Source organism: Garra rufa, chromosome 1 (assembly GCF_049309525.1).
Source record: "Garra rufa chromosome 1, GarRuf1.0, whole genome shotgun sequence".
NCBI classification, from domain to species: domain Eukaryota; kingdom Metazoa; phylum Chordata; class Actinopteri; order Cypriniformes; family Cyprinidae; genus Garra; species Garra rufa.
The window spans coordinates 81,098,615-81,121,070 of NC_133361.1; the positions used below are offsets into that span (position 1 = coordinate 81,098,615).

The 22,456-nt window shown below is 38.9% G+C and overlaps 1 protein-coding gene across 2 annotated transcripts; it reads right to left on the reverse strand.

The window, feature by feature from the left end:
* Positions 1 to 1,556: 1,556 nt before the first annotated feature.
* Positions 1,557 to 21,608, reverse strand: LOC141339586 (uncharacterized). Of its 2 annotated transcripts, none has more exons than XM_073844968.1 (3): positions 21,524 to 21,608; positions 19,096 to 19,999; positions 1,557 to 2,438 (listed from the first exon to the last, which is right to left on the reverse strand). In XM_073844968.1, the coding sequence occupies exons 1-3, from the start codon at positions 21,606 to 21,608 to the stop codon at positions 1,928 to 1,930; spliced, it is 1,500 nt and encodes a 499-aa protein (XP_073701069.1). In that variant the 3' UTR covers positions 1,557 to 1,927. The 2 variants fall into 2 exon arrangements, with proteins under 2 accessions (XP_073701069.1, XP_073701067.1); XM_073844966.1 differs by lacking the exon at positions 21,524 to 21,608 and adding an exon at positions 13,297 to 13,317 and having other exon boundaries at positions 1,557 to 2,496; positions 19,091 to 19,937.
* Between the last annotated feature and the right edge of the window lie 848 nt (positions 21,609 to 22,456).

Genomic DNA, 22,456 nt, shown 5'->3' on the forward strand with positions numbered 1-22,456 from the left:
CAAAAAACTTGGGTTTGCAAAATAAAAATCGTTTTAAACTACAAAATCGATTACAACGATTTTTTGCCCAGCCCTACCGTGACGTCACGCCCGTCATTCTGATTGGATACACACGATATTCAGAGCATGAGACCCCATAGCGTTGATGACGCAGCGTCTCGTTCCCTCAGGGAACAAGGGTTACATATGTAACCTGGGACGTTTTTCTTCATTTAAGTTGTAGAGTGGGTTTTCTTTGTCAATTACTATAATTACTAAAAACTTTTTTTATATATAACATGTTCTGTCATTTTGAAAATGTGTATTTTTAATCAAAAAAATTTTACAAACAATTTCTGTTAACATTTTCTCAAGTTCGCTGCATAATGTGTGGTATTTTATGATTTGTCTGCTTTAAACAGTAGTGCCAGTGAACGGTGCAAACAGTGCAAAGACATTTATGAATTAACTACAATTTTAATTTTAAAATACATTCCTTCAATGTCAATAAAACGGCATTCATGACATGAGGAGATGGTACTTAGATACGGTAGTGCAAATAAGTCACAATGCCAGTAGTTCAAGTGAACAATATTGCAAATAAACATTTATGAAATAGACATTTTCAACTATATTTCTTGAACGTAAACCCCTGTAGACTGTTGGGCTGGGGACAATCTCCTTAGTGTTGGTATCAAGCCAAGAGCAAACAAATAGTTTTCATCATTCTGTTGCTCTTTTCGTTGCTCTCTGCGCTCCTCTTTCATGCTTTCCCTGTACCTCTCCAAAAAGTCTGGCGCCTCTGACCATTTTCTTTTGTTTACATTGGACCTGAAAACAGTTGGGCTGGTGATAGATGATCCTGAAGATGTGCTTGCTGATGCCTCCTCACTTTCACTCACATCATTTTGGACCACCACTTCACCCATGTTTTCAGCAGAAATATTGCTGTGAACACTGCAAAGATAAATTCAGTTTACATCAGAAACAATTCACACTGTGGACACAAACTAATATTTTGAACTTGAGATGTACAGGGATCATGCCATGTTTTCCTGTTAATCACTGTTTAATGTCAAAGCATTACATATCGTATAGCTCATACAACTATGTAATGTTAGTGTTAATACCTTCGAAATTCAGTTGATGTTACGAGGAACTCCATCACCTTCATAAACTTCCACGGCTTCTTGTTGTTAGCAGCCTGTCCACTCCGGCAATCATCCTCACCCTTTTTCCTTGTGTACGTATCACGCAAGCTTTTCCACTTCTATTTAACCTCCTCCACTACAACACACAAATTATTCTTCCTGGTGTGAACAGGCTTAGGGTGTCCTGTGCCTTGAGTCTCTGCTTGTGGATGTTTCCTGATCCCACCAACCCCCTCCCCCCTCAACATCACTTCCTGTCTACTACTGTCCTGTCAAATTAAAGAAAAAATGCCAAAAAATTATCTTTAAAAAGTTTAAACTGGCAAAGCACACAGCTATGTCTCTTACAGTTTTGAGTTTACGTTGTGAGCAAATATTTTGTAGGGATCTACCAGAGGAAGAAGCCATTATGAACAGTTGATTTGTATAGAGACATCTGATCACCAAACTTCGGGACGATTTGTGTTAACAATATATGTTTTTAGCGAACCGTACCTTTGGCCAAAAGACCACCTCTCCAGTTGGTCTCAGTTCAATTAGCTCTGACTGAGAGTCTGAAATCGATTGGAGTGTTTAGGAGTAGTTTCTGTTGGAGTGTTAACAAATGGAGAAAGGTCCCCTTTAATGCAGTGAGTTATGCCTACATTAATATAATAGTATTCCATATACATTTCATATTTAGGATGAAATACCATGGTTTAGTTACTTAATACAGTCAATGGAAAAGCTTTCAAACTGGATCATTCATGGCCCTAGTGTGAATTTTATATGGATTTTAAAGTTTTCATTTGTTCGGTTTATGTCCTCTCTCCAGTGTGAGTTCTCATGTGTCTGTTAAGGCCTACTCTATGATTGAATCTTCTTCCACATTGATGACAAATAAAGGGATTTTCTCCAGTGTGTATTCTCATGTGGACTATAAGGTCTCTATTTTGAGCGAAACTTTTCCCACACTGGCTGCAGATGTAAGGCTTTTCTCCAGTGTGAATTCTCATGTGCCTTTTAAGCTCTACATTACGAGTAAAGCTTTTTCCACACAGTTGGCAGGAAAAAGGTTTCTCCCCAGTATGAATTCCCATGTGGCTTTCAAGATTTATTTTACGAGTGAAACTCTTTCCACACTGCTGGCAGGTAAAGGGACTCTCTCCTGTGTGGATTCTTGTGTGCTCTTCAAGAGCTGTTTTACGTTTGAAACTCTTTTCACACTGTTGGCAGGTAAAGGGAAACTCTCCTGTGTGAATTCTCATGTGCTCTTCAAGACTTCTTTTGCAAGTGAAACTTTTCCCACACTGATGGCAGGTGAAAGGCCTTTTTTCAGTGTGAATATTCATGTGGACTTTAAGGTTTCCTCGTTCACTGAAACTCTGAAGATTCTCATATTGCTCCTCTTTCTGCGCCATTAGGTCTAAGGTGAAAAAGCAAACAAATTAAAGTTTAAAGTTTTTTTAAACAGCTGTTTAATGGCACTAGAAAACATATATCAATATATTTAGGGAATGTTCTTAGGACACATTTTTAACTAAAAACTAAAATTTTCAGGAATTCTGCAACTAGGAATAACTGCAAGCTGGAGCAACAGGCATGACAAAAAATTCAAGCATGCTGCAAGGTCGGGTGAAGAAACATGTGTTTGATTGGTCAACAAAGCTGTCTGTCACAGTGTGGTTAGGAGTAGTTTCTGTTGTAACCATTTACTTTTTGGCATGCCCATTGCTCCAGACTGCAGCTACCCCCATCTCTGAATTTTGGCTGTTCATTTACACGACAACCTGATTTTGGAGGCCTGAAAGCACAAGCTTTTGAAAATAGGTTTGAAGATAGGTTGCAAACTATAGTAAACAAAAATGTGAATGTGTGAAAGCACTGATGTCAGACATGGCATGCATTGTTACCATGCAAAAAGCTTTTTTATGTTAAGAGTAGAGGTTGACCGATATTGGATTTGACTAATTACTAACAGTTAGGTTAGACCGGTGGTTCCTTAATTGGGGCTTTGTACATTTTGTATTTCTCCTTCAATTAAAGTACCTGATTCAGATCATCAGCTCATTAGAAGGATTCATGAACTGACCTGAGTGTGTCAGATTTAGAAACATCCAAAATGTGCATAGCAGTGGGCCTCGAGGACTGGAGTTGAAAACCACTGGGTTGGACCACACTGGCCAAAACAAACAGAACAAGGCATTAATGAAGCCACTCTTGTACTGTATAATGATACCCGACCTCCTGAGCCACTTGAGCAACAGACTCAACCTGGAATAACCCAGGGGAATTGTTCTCTAGGAACCACCCTGTTGGCTACTTCCTAGAACAAAGTTTCTACAACTAGGTGGTGAGAAAGCCCTATTAAAGAGACCTCTTTACTGACTCTGAAAAACACCAGGCGATGAAGATGCCCAGGGTTCCTGATCACCATAGTCCTTCAGCAGGAGGCATGAAAACTGAAAATGCGATTAGAGCAATAAAATGCAATCTATCTATCTATCTATCTATCTATCTATCTATCTATCTATCTATCTATCTATCTATCTATCATCAGGTAGAAGGTACCAGAGGATCAAAGCTCGCTCTGTGAGACTGCTGAACAGCTTTTTTCTCCAGGCTGTGAGAGCCCTCAACTCCAATCTCCCTGTTCCCCTCTGAAACCATGAAAACCTCAGCCTTCTCCCCCAACTCATTAAAACTGTTGACAATTTGCTTAAGTGCAAATCTGAGCTACACACAGGTGAGTGGGATATATACAAACCACCTGTAGTAACCCACTTATGTACACCAGATACTTTCTATGAACACTCGCTGCTACAAAGAATCAAAGATCATATGTTTACTTGTGCTTTGCACTACAAATCTTTTAGCACTGTGCTGCTTCCACCAAAATCCTTCATTATGCACAACTAAATGCACACAATATCTCTTTCGCACAATGTACAATATATCTTTTTGTGTTTCATTTCATGTACAAATATCTTTTTTGTACAACTTCATGTACAGTATTTATGTAAAGTGTTTGTATTCTTAGTTCTTGTGTAGTCAACTATTTATTGTAGTTATATTTATAGTATGTGTTAAGTCAGATGGTTAACTGTTGTATAGGTCTATAATTGCTTTTCTTATACTTGTACTGTTTTCATGTTTATGTTGTTTAACCAGTATGTAGCACCGTGGTCCTGCGAGACACGACATTTTGTTCCACTATAAGTCCACATGTAGCAGAATGACAATAAAGCTTGATATATATATATATATATATATATATATATATATATATATATATATCTTATGTGTGACATTTCTTATTTTTAATTATTTATGGCATCTTTGATAATATTATTCATGAAACCCATGCATAAAACCTATTCAATGTGAAAATCTAATCCATTGGAGAGCCACTAAAATGACTGGTCAGACAAATATAGCAGAATCTAACAATAGCCAACCTGTCTGCTGAAGACAGAAAATGTTAAATAATGCTGAACACATTTATGATTTAAATACAAGGTTGATTCAGTATATACATGTCTTTGTTTTCAAGTGGATAAATATTTTGTTGTGACGCTGTCCACATGTCCATACAGATGAGCCACAGCTGCAATTCTGCATAATTAACTGATAGAAATTCATGACTTTCAATTCAGACATTTGGTTTAATGTTACACAAAATATACTTGTTTCCCAATAATAACAACAAATGAAGTAGGATCTTCTCAGGTTCATTAAAAGGCAGCATTAGTATTTGTCTTGTCATGTGAGCTAAATGTCACATAAAACCGCTTTAATTAGGAAACTCATATCACATTCTTCAAAAACATTATTTCTAAAGCTGGACATTGTAATAAGGATCAAATGAAAACCAACCTGTTTCTGTCTCAGTATCTTCATGTTTGACTATGAATGCTTCTTCCATCTTCATGTCTTCACTCTCCTCTTTAATAAACGACATCTTTATAACAGTGTCACGTAGATCTCAGTTGCTTAAGAGTTTTCTGTGTGTTTGGATGCTTTGTCCTGTTTAATATCAGAATAATTTACAGAAATAAAAATAAATTTAAATATTTGATTGTGAAATATTTTGATTAATGTAAAAACTACATTAAAGCTACATATTAATAAAGATACACTCACAAACTATAGATATATTTCTTATTTAGGAATTCATGATTTACATTTGGTACTTAATTTATATTTAACACTTCCATGAAAACATTTGCAGTTGGTTTGTTGAAGTTGTCATACACATGTTTGTGTCATTGTTTCGAGCAGCAGGAGTCGGTGAGCGCGCGCTGATTTGAATCGAATCACTGAATCATTTTATAACGCAAATGATTCCATGAACTCAGAGTTGACTCGAAAAGCTCCGTTTCTCTCATAATGATAAACTGATGCATGATATAGAGAGCGAAATGAGATGCCCCTTTTACTCATTTATTTACACATACTAACATTCATAAATGTTACCTAAAATATGACTAAAAAGTATTTAAATGCATGCCACTATATCGCTTGTAAAAACTACAAAACTGCCTGAACATGTTGTCTCACTGTAAACACTGAATACTCAAAAACACAAACCTTTCTTCAGCCGAATCACAACAGATGCGGGAGCGCGCTCAGACATGACGTCACATCACCAGACCTAAATAAAAGTCCCTGACAAATCATTATAAGGAATTCAGAGTTCATACATAAATGCATGCTGCAGAATGATGTGCTGAAAATATTAAGAAATCAGGAGAGAGTTTGAGAAAAATAGCTGGAGTATGAGCTCATAAAGCAGCGCTAATACATTTTCAGCTGGCACAATATGATGTTTGATTAAACAAGGTTCAGGAGGAGCACGATCAGATAATCAACCCATTCGGCACAGGTGCAACCTGTTTAACCAATCATTCAATCAGCGCATCCTCTATATATTACCAGCCGTCTTACCTCCATCCAGCGATAGTTTCTTGGCATTCGGTTTGGCGTTGGTCAAAATATTACAGTCAAAGACTAAACCTGTACCGGGGTTTTTGGATCATCCATTGCAATCTGTCGGCCTTAGATTGACTTCGCCTCGCTCGACACCACTAGTACCGCACGAGACCCGGCTTTCGAGCGTCGCAGCGACAAGCCTCAGACCAGCCTGTGTCGCGCCCTACTTCTCACCGCAGCAAACCCGACTCGCTTCCCGCTTTGGTTCAACTATTCACCGCTGCCTTTTCCGGCCGCAGCGCTTAATGTAGTCAGACCACCAGCTCTCGTAGCAGTCGCTAGCGAGAGACGGGCCGTGTTGTTAATTATTTTTAGGTAAGTTTAGTGGACGGTATACGGCGTATACCCACTATTTAAAACCCCTTTTGATGTGCGTTATTCAGTAACGTTAGTGTTCCGCATTAGCCAAAATCATGACAGTCTACCACATCCAGTCATATGTGAATAAATGTTATTATTCGCTAAAGACAGTGATACTCCTCTCCCTCACAGCTTTCTACTTCATTCAAAATAATGTTGTCTTTCTCCAGGTCAAGTTCTGGCTTTTAAGCATCAGGATGAAGCAGGTCATCAGCAAGCCTAGGCCGCGCCCCAGACTCGGCCACTCCTCACACTGCATGCTATCATGGCTTTTTCTCCTATATTTCCCATGCCTTTCCTTCTATCTCCTGCAGCAGACGCTAGAGTGAAGCTGCCTCCGCTGGCCGCTCAAGACCTCTTACTCTTACCCTCCTGCTACTCCTTTTCCCTATCAGTAACCAGGGGCTAATCCATGCGTGAGGCTGCCTCCACAAACTGTTATGGCACCGCCCTATCTTCATTCTGATCCTTCTTTTCAATCTAAACCTTGGTACACTTTATTCACAGCAGTCCCACTACTTACTCCACTGAATGCTGTCGCTCTGGAACCACCCCCTGGGCCTAATATCATCAAGTTCCAGATTCTTGCAAAAATTCAGAGCACTGGATCTGGAGGCGGGCCAATCGCCAACCCCAGTACCTCACTATTCGCAACTCATATTCCCATAACTCATCCCTTGAAACCGCTCCTTGACACGTCACTCGACTTTATCCTCCAAGCAATTTCTTTGGCTTGGAGATTTTCGGAAACAATAACGTCTAAATTCAACGGCATCAGATTTACTCATTCTAGATAACGAAATTATCGCTTCTTCGATTAAACAAAGACAAACCAAAAAGAAAAGGCTACTACATTGACATTTAACCTCCTTTCTCTAATTTAACTTTATCACACCCCTTTTATTACTTTCAATTTGGGGACGCGCAAGCTAAATCTGCACTATATCCTCAATTTGTCGTCGACTCCAACCACCCCGTTGTATGTTAAATTTAATCATTGTCACCACCAGCCGTCAAATTCAATTTCTTATTTAGCATCGGACGGGGCTCCCCCTTCCGGTGCAGCAGGGCCGCGGCTCCCTTCGGTCACGGCGTGAGCCCTCCGTCTGTCATTCGGGTTACGCTGCCTACTCGACGGCGGATGTGCTCTCCCTGCCGGTGCAGCAGAGTCGTGGCTCCCTTCGGTCGCAGTGGGAACCCCTCATCCGACGCTCGTCGCCTCGCAAGGGGGTCTCTCCCTTCCGGTGCAGCAGAGCCGCAGCTCCCTTCGGAAGAAGTGAGAGTCCCTCCATCAATCGCCTATTTTATTGCCTATCCAGCATCGGACGGGGCTCCCCCTTCCGGTGCAGCAGGGCCGCGGCTCCCTTCGGTCACGGCGTGAGCCCTCCGTCTGTCATTCGGGTTACGCTGCCTACTCGATGGCGGATGTGCTCTCCCTGCCGGTGCAGCAGAGTCGCGGCTCCCTTCGGTTGCAGTGGGAGCCCTCCATCCGACGTGCCTCGCAAGGGAGACTCGCTCTTCCGGTGCAGCAGAGCCGCAGCTCCCTTCGGAAGAGGGTCCCTCCATCAATCGCCTTATCTTTATCGCCTATTCAGCATCGGACTGGGCTCCCCCTTCTGGTGCAGCAGGGCCGCGGCTCCCTTCGGTCGCAGCGGGAGCCCTCCATCCGACGCTCCCCTCAAGGGGGACTCTCCCTTCCGGTGCAGCAGAGCCGCAGCTCCCTTCGGAAGCAGTGAGAGTCCCTTCATCAATCGCCGATTTTATTGCCTATCCAGCGTCGGACGGGGCTCTTCCTTCCGGTGCAGCAGGGCCGCGGCTCCCTTCGGTCGCAGTGTGAGCCCTCCGTCTGTCACACGTTACGCTGCGTACTCGACGGCGGACGGGCTCTCCCTCCCGGTGCAGCAGAGTCGCGGCCCCCTTCAGTTGCAGTAGGAGCCCTCCATCCGACGCGCCAACCCCCGCCTCGCAAGGGGGACTCTTCCTTCTGGTGCAGCAGAGCCGCAGCTCCCTTCGGAAGCAGAAGGGGTCCCTCCATCAATCGCTTTATTTTTACACATTCAGCATCGGAATGGGCTCCCCCTCCCGGTGCAGCAGGGCCGCGGCTCCCTTCGGTCGCAGTGTGGGGCCTTCCGTCTGTCACACGAGTTACGCTGCGTACTCGGCAGCGGACAGACTCTCCCTCCCGGTGCAGCAGAGTCGCGGCTCCCTTCGGTAGCGTGGGGGCCCTCCATCCGACGCACCTCGCAAGGGGGACTCTCCCTTCCGGTGCAGCAGAGTCGTGGCTCCCTTCGGTCGCAGTGTGAGCCCCCTATCCGTCGCTCGAGTTACGCTACGTACTCGACGACGGGTGGGCTTTCCCTCCCGGTGCAGCAGAGTCGCGGCTCCCTTCGGTCGCAGCTAGGGGGCCACATCCGACCATCGAATCGTTTAAAAAAAAAATAAAAAATAAAAAATTTGGCACTCTCCTCCTTTTCCTTACATAAATTTAGTTCTACGCATATTTTGGGGGGCTACCTAAATTTCTTGCTTCGTGGCAGCTGTCCTATGCATAAAAGCTTCTTTGGGGAGTTCTCTGGTTCCGGCCTGTATTCCGGCCCGGAACCCTTCCCCCGGACAGCACGCCAAAATATGCTTAATACTCGCTCAAGCAGATTAGATGTAAGGGCGAACTCGTGAAACCTTCAACGTTGACATTTGGATGAAATAAGGTCACATGTTGTTTCAATGTTGAATGCTAAATGGTTGAAGCCCAGTCAACACATGACAGAAATCCAACATTGAAATGACTCTTTTCATATTTATGGGGTTCTCAGAAATTGAAGCAGTCATAGTTTTGTATACTTCTACAGTGGTAAATGGAAACTGCCACAAATATGTTTTTTTGTCCTTATTTGCCCCAATAGTAAAAGAAAATAATCCCTGACAGTGTTTCGGTAACTTTCCAAAAGATTAATGAATAAATAAAGCTTTGGCACTGACCACTTAAGATGTGCGGTACACCACTGGCCCTTGTGCTCACTCCCAGCTATTTTGCAATAAAGGGTACTACAGACATGACAGTTCCTCAAAACATACCTCTGATATAACAATTCTGGGCCGCCCAAAGTTGCCAGATTCAAAGTCCAGAGTGTTGTGTGAACACTGCTGATTTTGGTTGCTCTCAACAATCACATACAACCTCTTAGAGTCCATACAAAGCAGCATGTGAAAAAAAGTCCTCCTGGCTTGAGAGTGCACTTAAAAAAATCTCCTAGGATAGGGCAAACTCCAAAAAATCAAAATCAACTGGTGGTGATTGAGCAAATGGGACAGCCGTGCATGAAGCCTATCCAATATACACAACACAAGATGATGAAAGAGGACTTTGAGTTATGAAATAAGTCAAATAAATGAATAAATTAAATATTGCATTCAAAAACAAGTGCCATGTGAGGACAAAAAGGACATCTTTGAAAAGAGGTGTCCTACTCTCTTGAGTTCCTTCAATATAACTAATGTTTGAGGACTTAGAGAGTGGGGTTGATCTGGAAGTAGCAAACAATCTATGATCAAACCCTTTTCAGAAGTGAGTTTAGCATAATCATTCACATGCTTTACAATTTCAAACAATTTGTCTCATCTGTAACGTGAAGACTAGCTTTCAGTCAACACACTTAGCTGACATTTTGTTGTAACAAGCTAAAACAGAGTAATTATTCTCAACTCAAACTTAAAATCATTACATAATCATTCATATGTATATATATTTGTATCAGTAATGCATAAAAGTATAGAAGGTCAAATAAGATGAAGTTTTGCATGAAAGTTTGTGAGAGACAGAAAAGATGCAACTACAGAGCGACCATTTTGGTGATTTTGATACATAAAAAGCAATTGTTTTTTGGTTGGTGACACCACAAGGTGCTACTGTAGCCCTTGATAACAAAGAAATGTCTAATAAATAAATGTCAACATAATGCATAAACAAATACAAAGTAGTAAATGTTAAAATAAACTTGTGGAAAGAAACACTTGTGGAAATAGATGTCATAAATACATGAATGAATAAATTAAAGAACTCAATACAGTTGGAAAAAAATAAAACTAAATATCTATGCACTTTTTGGATTGTAGACACAGAAGCGCGTGAACAGGACTTTTATTCAGAGCCATATAAAAAGAGAGTTGCGACACTCCCATAGGCTTCCATAGGAACTGAGGAATGCGGAAGTAAAGCGTGTCATGGAGCGGTCAATAGTTCCAAACAACCAATAGCTCCTGCATTGAAGCCCATTCATTTCAGCGCTTCTCAAGCACAGTCGCAAGTATATTGAAGAAATTACTGCATTTCTTTTTTTTTTTTTGTAATTCAAGTTTTTATTCTTTTCATCATGTATATGACAACACATGTATCAATACTGCTTGCAAGGCCAAAATATTACAGTGGTTGAACTTAACAGAAGTAGATGTATTAACAAATGGTCGGAAAAAATAAATAAATGAAAATTACATTGATAATAATAACAATAATGAAAAAAAAAATAATAATAATAATAGTAAAATTATTGTTTCACATGTAAAAGACAGCGTCACAAAGGACCAAAAATCTTCCCAAACTGGAATATCTACCGGGACCCCTGCTTTGTTCTTATTATGTAGTTTGCAAAGCAAACGTTCGTATGAAGCTGTCTTGGTCATTATGTTGACCCATTCTTTTAACTCTGGGGTTTTGGGCGTTTTCCAGTGTTTCAGGATGACTCGAGCCGCCACAGAGACCCCCACCATAATTACTGCAAACTCTGCTTTTGAAGTATTTGGCATCTGTTCCCTGTCTCCTAATAGACACAACCTTGGTAATAACGGTATTGTTGTTCCAAGCCATTTGCTCAAAATATTTAAGGTTTGGTGCCATAAAGGTTGAATAATTGGACGTTCCCAGATACAATGAATAAACGTACCTCTATCCTTTTGACATTTCCAACAAACATCATCATTTGTCAGACCCATTCTATTGAGTCTAAGAGGTGTCAAATAAAACCTATGTATGATTTTATACTGTGTAAATTGTCCTCTAGCTTCTCTTACATATTTGCCTGTGTTTGACAAAATTCTTTTCCACTCTTCGACCCCAATTACAATCCCAATGTCCTTTTCCCATATCGTCTTTAAATTAATGCAGTCATTGCTGAGCACCTGGTTGGTTGTCCTGTAAAATACGGAGGCTTTTTGTTGGGGATGAGGAAGTGTTAGGAAGTCCAAGATATGGTTTCCGTCCGTGTGCTGAATTTTCGTGGAAACACAACTCCTAATTTGAAGATATTTCCAGAAGTGATCTTTTCCCTTTAAATTATACTTCTGTACAAGATTATTATAAGACATAAATACACCCTTTTCAAACAAGTTTGACACAGTACACAAGCCGTTCATATGCCATTTCTTCCAATATATGGGTGATTTCCCAATACAAATAGTAGAATTATACCATAGGGAAGAGTATGGTTGTTTACATTGTGATAATTTATGCATTTTGTGAATCTTCGCCCAAACCTCTCTTGAGTGCTTCATGATAGGATTTGTAGTTGTGTTTAAACACTGAGACAAGTGCTCGATAGGGCTGTATGGCCGTAACAAGGTTTTCTCAATAGTTACCCAGTCTAATTGAGCATTATTGTTCCAATGTTTGGCCAATTTGGCCATTTCAAAAGATATCTGATAGAGCCGAGGATCTGGTAATCCCAACCCTCCCTTATCCCGGGATGCAGATAATTTGTTAAACTTTATCCTAGGCCTTTTCCCGTTCCATAGGAAACGTTTAACCGTCATATCATATTGCTTAAAGATCAACTGTGGTATTGAAAGAGGCAGCATCATCAACACATAGTTAATTTGAGGGGAGACCACCATCTTAATTATATTTACTTTTCCCCATAAAGTTAGCTGAATTTTTCCCCATTTATCTAAGTTATTTTTTATGTTTTGTAGTAGTGGTGCCAGATTTAGAGTAGGAATCTCTTCCAAATCCCTACATATCTTTATACCCAAATATTTTATTCCTCTTGGGATCCATCTAAAGCCAAATTTAGTTACCATATTTGCGTTGCATATTCCGGATATAGGCGTAGCTTCCGACTTTGTCCAATTAATTTTATATCCTGACACTTTGGAATAAGATTGAACTGTCTCCATTAGGTGGGGTAAGGACTTATCTGGATTTTTTACCATGGCCAGAATGTCGTCGGCATATAAAAACAATTTGTGCTCTTTGTTGCCTCCCTGTACGCCTGAAATGTTTGCATTGGCCCTAACAGCAATTGCCAATGGTTCCAGTGTGATATTAAACAATAGTGGCGATAGCGGACACCCCTGTCTTGTCCCCCTGGTGAGGTCAAAAGATGGAGAAACTTTACCATTGGTAATCACGCATGCCTTAGGTGTCTTATAATGTTTGAATCCACTTTATGAAGCAGGGCCCAAACCCAAAATTGGACAAAGTTGTAAATAGAAATTCCCATTGAACCCGATCGAACGCCTTCTCTGCGTCAAGTGAGAGGGCAACAATTGGATCAGTCTTTTCTCTGTTTAACCAAATTAGATGGAGTAACCTTCTCATGTTATCTGTTGATGACCTGTTCATCATAAATCCAACTTGATCAGGGTTTATAATGTTGGATAATACCTTTTCTAGACGTAACGCAAGAATTTTGCTCAGGATCTTGCAATCTACATTAATCGAACTTATTGGCCGAAAATTTGAGGGTTCAGTTGGATCCCTATCTTTTTTAGAAATCACTGATATTAGAGCATCGTTAAAAGAAGAGGGAAGAAATCCAGTAGCATATGCCTCATTATATACTTCTGTTAAGGTGGGTGCAAGTAAGTCTATATACTGTTTATAATATTCAACCGGGAGCCCATCTAACCCTGCTGACTTTCCATTCCTCATTTTCTGACTTTAAGTTCAGTTATTGGGCCTTCTAGCATATTCATCTCCTCTGAGGACAATTTAGGCATTTTGAGTTTGGAGAAAAAACTATTCAATTGTTCTTGTTTAGGACTAATATCAGCTGTATATAAATCTTTGTAAAACTTCTGTAAAACCTCATTTATCTCCTTAGTTGAAGTTACTACTCTGTTTCCTTTCTTAATAGCTGATATCAAATTACATGTATTTTTTTTGCTTCAGCTGTCTAGCAAGCAATTTACCAGTTTTCTCCCCTTCCTCATAGAAAGTCGTTCCCAATCTGAATAAGGCATATTTCACCTTTTTATTATAAATTTCCTGGAGTTCAAATTTAAGTTTACAAATATCTTGATATAATTGATTTGAGAAACATTGGGATAATTGTTTTTCATGATTCTTAATTTTGTTATCTAATTCCTGTATTCTGTCCCGATCCTCCCTTTTCCTTTTAGAAGCATAACCTATTATCTTCCCTCTAACATATGCCTTAGATGCTTCCCATTCAGTTGCTCTTCTATCAGTACTACCAGTATTAATTTCGAAGAAAGACTGTAAATCATCTTTTAACGATGAACCAAAGGCCTCATGAGACAACAGTGAGGTGTTTAATCTCCATCTGCCTTTTCGCTCCTTGTCACAATTAATATCAATGCCTAACGTCACGGCAGCATGATCTGATAAGGCAATAGCATTTATTTTACAGTGTGTTACATGCTTTGTCATTGTATTTGAGATCAAGAACATATCAATTCTGGAGTGGGATTTATGACAATGTGAATAAAAGGTGTATTCCCTCTCACGTGGATTCACAAGGCGCCAAATATCCACTAATCCATTATCCTCACTCATCATATGAATTGCTGTTCTGTCTTTAGGATATGTTTGGTCACTACATTTACTTTTATCTATAAAAGCATCCCACACTTGGTTAAAATCTCCGGCTAGTATTATTTGGCCATCCATTTCCCCTAAATTCTTATTTAATTCATAGAAAAAATTAGGATCCCCTATATTTGGAGCGTAGATGTTACATAACACCACAGCAGTACCATTTATCGTGGCCTGTATACACACCACTCTCCCTTCACCATCCTTGACCTCACCAGTCAGAACAAAATTTAGCTTCTTATTCACTAGTATGGCGACCCCATTCCGCTTACTGGAAAAGGAGCTATGAAATACATGTCCAACCCACCCATACTTCAGTTTTAGGGCCTCCTCCCCTTTAAAGTGCGTTTCCTGAATAAATGCAATATCCACCTTATTATGTTTCAAATATGTCATAACTTTGCCTCTTTTTATAGGACTCCCACAGCCTTTTATGTTCCAAGACACACATACTATATGATTCCCCACCATAGTGCACTATGAAATATCGACATCAGGAGAAAGGGTAAAGTAAAATAAAATACATTCCAACCACAAAGGAACCCACTGTTGAGTATTTATAGACCTTCCTGCCTAGCAAATACAATAACACATTTTTAGTAATAAACTTTGTCATGACCGAACCTTTTTTCATGAAAAATTTGAAAAAAAAAAAACATAACGAACAGCATTAAGTAACTTAAAATGCTCCCTTAAAACAGAACCTGGGAGCTCTGACCAGTCTCTGGTCTCTAAACCAAAGCCTGAAAACAAAAAAAAAGTTGCAAATATAACACGCAACAACGAAAAATAACTCCTATTGGTCCGTGGGGTACCCCCCATGCAGCTCATAATGTCACTGTCCAGCTGCACGCTGCTTGGGCAGCATACCATAAAGCTCAAAACCCACTCGTGTTTAATTTCCCCCCATGGTTGACTTTTATATAATCCTCATCGTCCAAACGCATCACTGTCTTATAAGGGCATACAGCGTACCTGTTTATGACCCATCATTGCGTAAGGTGCTGATGAAACGCTCCGCTTCTTCCGTGCTGGTGAAACTACGGTTTCTACCTTTCCAAGTAAATCTCAAGGTAGCAGGGAAAGCAAGCGTGTATCTCACGTTTAGCTGTTGAAGCGATTTCTTGGCAGGCAAAAAGGTCTTTCTTTTTTCAGCCAGCTCCTTCGTCATGTCGGGAAACACGGATAACTTAACATCCTCCCACTCGATTCCACGGTGCTCCCGCGCTGACTGCCTCAAAAACCTGATCAGCACCGGTCTCGGCGGTTGATCCTCACTCGGTATGGGAGCCAGTATTCGATGGGCTCTCTCAATTTCGAATTCGCCCTCCGTGTCGATCCCCAGGCCTTCACTCAAAACTTTCTTCACACATCTCTCCAAGGTGCCGTTCGTTCCATACTTCTCTTTCAGCCCCACAAGTCTTACATTATTCCTCTTACTATGGTTTTCAAGCATTTGAACACGATCCCACAAAACGTTTATCTTCTTGCATCTTTATCCGTCGCCAACCTCTCTGTCACATCCTCCATTTGTGAGATACGGCCCTCCGCCTCCTCCATTCGAACTTGCAGCCCGTTCACGGTATCTTTTAGCTCCGTCATCGTCTCTTTAAAACCCTCTGGGGTCTGAGGGTGTTTTGGGGCCCTGAAAAAGTTTTGACATGCCTTGACATTTGTGCTTTTTTCAGTATGTTAAAAACATATTAATATCCTGAATCTAAATACATTGTAATTAGCACAAATTGGACTACAAAAATATGTAAGCAGCATGAATGTACATTTTTAAGTTTTTGAGAAAACAACGTTTATGCGTGCATAGTGAAAAACTAAATTTTTGGAGTCACTGAAATAAGGCCATCTAACACATACAGAATATTTGTTCTCGGGACTTTCGAGAATTGGATGTGGTAGGCTTGGTTTTTTTCTACCAAACGATGTGAAAATCATCTAGTTCACTTGTTTTCACAAAACAGTATATAGATTTACATTTTTGAAGACACTTTTTGTTTCGAATGGCTGTATGCGAGAAGGCGTGAATCATCATGAATAATGCTGTGATTTACACCTGAGAAGACAAAGACCTGCATAATGAGCCGCATAATGAGCCATTCAGTCGGATGTTGACTAAGAGGAAACAACAGAAAGAATAAAGGAAAAATGAAAGGACAAAATAAATATTTTGTTTGAAGCGTATTTTGAATATATTTAACTATCACGTAAAATAACTTGAGATTCACTTGTGAGTGCAGTTAAACTTTTTATTAGGAACAAAAGTAATAAACAACACAGAAGTCAAGATGTCGTGGGTGCAATATCCAAATCACTCGCAGGAAACTTGAACACAGGAAAACGGGGAACAGCAGAAACTGCAAAGAAAACAAGTAGATGTGAGCAACACAGTGATCTGACAAAGACAGAGCTAACATGGAGAAAATACATACACTACCAGCCAAACTTTTTTATTATTAAAAGTTTTTTTTTTTAAGTGAGCAGTTTTTTTTACATAGTAAACCTATTTCACAAAATTAGATAATTATTTTTCTTTAAAAAAGTACCTTTGACTGGTAAGTGTATAGGTGTATAACAGTTGCAAATAAAAACAGTGCAAGATAAATACAGGTGTGAGGTTTGTAATGAAGTGATACAGGAGAAACCATACATCTTCTACCTTTCATACAGATTACTTAAAAAGAGAATATTAGTTTTTTATTTGAATTGGTTTATGTAAACGTAAACATTTCAAGCTTTCTACAAGTATATGCATTATGTTTGTGAGGCACGTAATCACTGAGATTTAGGTTGTTTCATTTATGAGTCAGTGAAAAGATATAACAGAGACAGTGAAGGCAGAGCGTGTGCCCTGTCTGTTTTCTTATTTTCATAAAAGCACAGTGTATACAAATAAAAATATACACTCTACAGTTTCGAATGATGTATTGGTTGTATTTGTACGATCAAAACTGACGGAGAATTTTACATTCTTTTCGGCGTTATTACAAAAGCGTGCCTCAAAACGCGCCGGCGCGTTTTTCGACCAAAGGGGGTCGAAACATCCTGAGACATGAGACATTTAGATGCAGTGAAATGAAACATACTTTATAATGTTTCACTTGCTGTAGTCAGGAAATACAGTTGGCAAAAAGTCTTAACTGGTAAAATGTGTGCACATTCTGTCACAGTAACAACTAACAAGCAGGCTAATAAAAGAAAAAAACTTACTTGTGTAAATATTTCCTCTGCTGGTTCACGCTGTGTCTCATATAATGTTCATCTTCTGAAGTAAGTTTTATTCCTGACAGCCCATCTTCTTCCAGAAAGGACTAACTTGAAAGAAAAGAAACTGCTTTCTCCTTTGTTTACCGTGATGTGGGCGTCTACTTTTGGCGCGGCGCCCTCACGTGGACGATTTGAATTTGAAAAGAGAATCGCTCTTGGGCGTGATCTAATTAAAACTAATGAAGCAGACAAGAGAGACTGGACATCGTGTTGGTTTCATACGGATTACTTTATCACAGAATATTTGATTTCGATATTACATTACTTCATTTGAAAGTATAGATATCAAGCTTCCTCTAGATATATTGCTCATGTCTCTGTGTTGTGTATTGGCTGAGTTATAATCTATTTTAATGACGCGTTTCTGAATGAAGATCACGGAGATCAACGCGGCAGACAGCACACCCTTTTTGTTTTCTTTATTTTGTGAAATCACAATATTTTTTTGGTTTTGTGAGTATATACAAATAAAAGTAGACCCTTTACAGATTCGATTGATGTACTGCTTTTATCTGTACAATCAGAAATGACCGAGTAATTGAAGTTCCTTTTGGGAAACTGCCACAAAACGCGTATAGGCGTGTTTGGACCCCAGGGGGTTAATGGCGATTGTGTCCGCTGCCACTGCCTGAAGGGTCTTGCTCATTTTAGTAACTTCAGCAAAAACTTTCTCCAGGCTCATTTTACCGTCAGTCTGCTTTTCGGGCGAACTCGAAGCTGCCTTAGCGTCCGTTAAAGGTGGGGTCTGCCTGGTCGCCATGCGGTTTGCTTCTTTGAAATATTTGGATGTTGTAGTCATCGTGATACAATCAAAAACGTGATAAAATTCTTAGCATCCGGATCATAAACGTTTTCAAAGTATTTTTTTTAACACAATGTCAACTACTTCGTCATAAATTATCTAGTTATTACCGAGTGGGTAGGAGCTTATCTAGATAGCCGCCATCTCGCTTGAGGTACACACGTGACTCCCAGTGTTTTATTTTTAATAAATTTGTAAGATTTGCTTTGTCATTATTATGGTGTATAGAGTGTAAATTGATGTGGGGGAAAACTAATTTAAAGCAGTTTAACATAATGCTGCAACAAAACAAATTGTGAAAAAAAATGAAGGGGTATGAATACTTATTTGAAAAAAAAAATGAAGGGGTATGAATACTTTTGCAAGGCACTGTAGAGTTGTAACTGTAATGCTTGTGAGTTCTTTCACAACTGATAACATTTAGTAGTATGTTAAATCTTTTAGGTGACTCACACTGCGGTCCCATTGCAAAACATCTGACCTGTGTCAGATTTAGTAACACAAATGGCTGAAATTCCATGTGGTTTGTACTGTTCACAGTGTCATGACAAAAACAGATCTGAATCACATGTGAGCGAGAAAAAAAAAAATTAATAATAATAATAATAATATATATATATATATATATATATTTACAGTTAATCGCATGACAAACTGTAGTCTAATCACTCTGGTGTGATTGTACATGTTAAAGAGCTACTCAATGTCCGTCAAATCTCTGATCAGGCTTTTCTCCAGTGTGAATCTTCATGTGTCTATTAAGTGTTGATTTTTGAGTGAATCTCTTTCCACATTGTTGACAAGTGAAAGGTTTCTCTCCAGTATGAGTTTTCATGTGGACATCAAGGGAACATTTCTGTATAAAACTCCTTGGACACTGAGAACACATGAAAGGTTTTTCTCCACTGTGAATGTTTGTGTGTTTATCAAGGCTTGATTTTCGACCAAAGCTCTTTCCACATAGTTTGCAGGTGTAAGGCTTTTCTCCAGTGTGAAATCTGATGTGGGCATCAAGGCTGTGTTTTTGTGCAAAACTCCTTTCACATTGAGAGCATGCGTAAGGCTTCTCTCCAGTGTGAATTCTCATGTGGTTTTGAAGCTTGTCTTTTTGATTGAAACTCTTTCCACACTGTTGGCAGGTGAAAGGTCTTTCTCCAGTGTGAATGTTCGTGTGTTTTTTAAGGTTTGATTTTCGATTGAAGCTCATTCCACATAGTTTGCAGGTGTAAGGCTTTTCTCCCGTGTGAATGATCATGTGAACATTAAGACTTCCTCTTTCAGCAAATCTCTTTCCACACTGTTGGCAGACAAAGGGTCTCTTTCCAGTGTGAACTCTCATGTGGTAAGTAAGGTTTCTTTTTCGAATGAAACTCTTTCCACATTGTTGACAGGTGAAAGGTCTTTCTCCAGTATGAACTCTCATGTGGACTTTAAGGTTTTCCTTTCTGTTGTAAGTTTTTCCACACTGTTGGCAGGTTAAAACACTTCTTTTTATTGTCGTCTTTTGTGCTTTTGTTTCAGTATGTGAGCAACTATTTGTTTTTACTCCAGCCATGAAATCATGTTTCTCATGCTGGAGATCATCTTCCTTTTCATTGAGTTCTTGACTCTCCTCTTTCAGTGTCATCAGGTCTAATGCAAAAAGACAAATCCAAATTAACACCATTTTTAATTGCTCAAAGCACAAACATCAAACCCAACAACATTTAGATCTAATACAGACTAAGTTATTAAAGCAGAAGTTAAATGTAATCTCAAATTCCCATTACTCAAAGTGATAATAATAAAAAGAGCAATTGTATAATCTTATAATAAAACTACTTATTACAACCCTGGTAAGACATTCTTCAAAAATATCTTCTTTTTTTTTAGAGCTGGACATTTTAATTTTAATAAGTTCACCTTTGAGAATGAAAACCAACCTGTTTGTTCCTCAGTATCTATTAATCTATTAATTGGTTCATTGTTTAATCAGTTCAAGCATTTCTATCATATTTTAATTCTATCGTCTTCTTTTTAGTCCCTGTTATTCAGTCACAGGATAAGCTCCTATTTTGGGCGTAAATATGAAAAGTAATATTTCTTTCTAAAGAAATTTAAAGTAAACATATAATCAATGTTTTTCACCAGTGCAGTGTTTTCCCTCTAGAGTGAAAGCATTTCATATTAAAGACATGGATTTTTGGTTTTACATACTTCCTAATAAAAAAATCAAGATTTAAATCATTTTAAGAATTACATCATATGATGTTCAGTTACAGGTTACTTGTGTGTTAACTAACCCTGCCTACTTAAAATTTCGTATTATCTTATTATTTAGTTAATTAAGTTATGAGCTAACAGCTGAAGAGAAATGAAATGAAATGTAAAATAAAACAGCATAGTCTTCACTGTAAGAATTAAACTTGATTTGTTAATTATTACAGCTACAAATGCTTTAATCTTTTGTAGTTTGGTTAACATTACAGATGGCAAAGGGAATAGTGTGAGCTGTTGTCGTTTTAACAGCTGCATGGATCCAATATACTGTTACAGACATATTTTCATGCTCAGTTGTTTTTGTTCACTTAAGACATAACTGACGATGGTTAATGTGAATAATCACCAAGTGCAGAATTTTGATCACATAATTTGACTGATTTGCACAGTAAGTTTAATGGAGGAGTGAAACCGCTCCACTGGAAAGGGAATGGGCAGAATGGTGCACAATAATCGTTTTATCTTGATTATTGTATTTTCATAATCGGTGGAAGCTGACATTGTATTTCAATTAACTGCCCACATTTCTTGCAAGAATTAAATAACTCAATGCTTTCTGCCTCTTGACGTATTGGGACAGAAAATTGGCACAACAGATAATGCTGCATAATTAAGTGATTAAAATGAATGGTTTTCATTTTAGCAGCAGATATTGGGTTTAATGTTAAAGAAAATAAATTTTCAGGCTAAATCTGTATTACTGTTACAACCTAAAAGCATGATGTCATAATAACAAATGTCCAATGTGAAAGCAGGATTTTATCATTTGTCTGGTCATGTGATCTCAACATGTCTGTCCACAAACTCATAAACATTCTTCACAAATATCATTCATTTCTGTAGAGCTAGACATTTTAAGGATCAAGTCAGTTCAGCTTTGACAATAAAAAAACCAACCTGTTTGTGTCTCAGTATCTTCATGTTTGACTCTGAATGTCTCTTCAATCGTTGTGTCTTCACTCTCCTCTTTAATAAACACCATCTTTATAATAGTGTGTCACGTGGATCTCAGTTGATTCAGGAGGGGTTTTCTGTGTGTTTGGACACTTTTGTCCTGTTTAAGAAAATAATAATTAACAGAAAGTAAATCATTCTCAAAAATAAATGCAAACTAAATCTCGATCAGTGAACTGGTAAGAGACTCAGTCAGAGTAATAGTTCATGGGAAATGACCTGACTATAATAGATATTAGGCATTTATTATATAGTTTTGGCATTCAATTATTTGTACATAACATTTAATAATTACACTTTCATGAAAACATTTGCAGTTTATGAAAGTTATCATTACACATGTTTGTGTTTGTTAATTTGTTGTCAATGAGTCGATTCAAACGATTCGAACACTGAATCATTTTACCACTGATTCGGTTCTGATGATTCGGATTCTCATTTTCTCTCACTTTCTACTTGAACCATGTACTTATATTTAAGGAGCAAAATGAGTCACGCATTTTCTGTTATTAATATGAGGGTGCACTTTACTCGCAAAAATCACAAAGCATTACAATGTTATATTTAAGATGGACTTGTTTATTTTGTGTAGCTTGTAAAAACGTTTAAATTGACAATAGTTGCACTGATTAAAAAACGTAAAAACCACAAACCTTTCTTCAGTCGAATCACAACAAATGCAGGGCTAGAGGCTCCGCTATATGACGTCACATCACCAGACCAAAATAAAAGTCCCGTTTACACACTGATGTGTTTTATCTGCATTTCCACAATTATTAGCATAGTAAATCTAGAAACAAATTTCTTTTGTTAAATTAATGAACATTTACAACATCCACTCTTTTGACTAATCAACCTCTTGTTATTTATTTACTT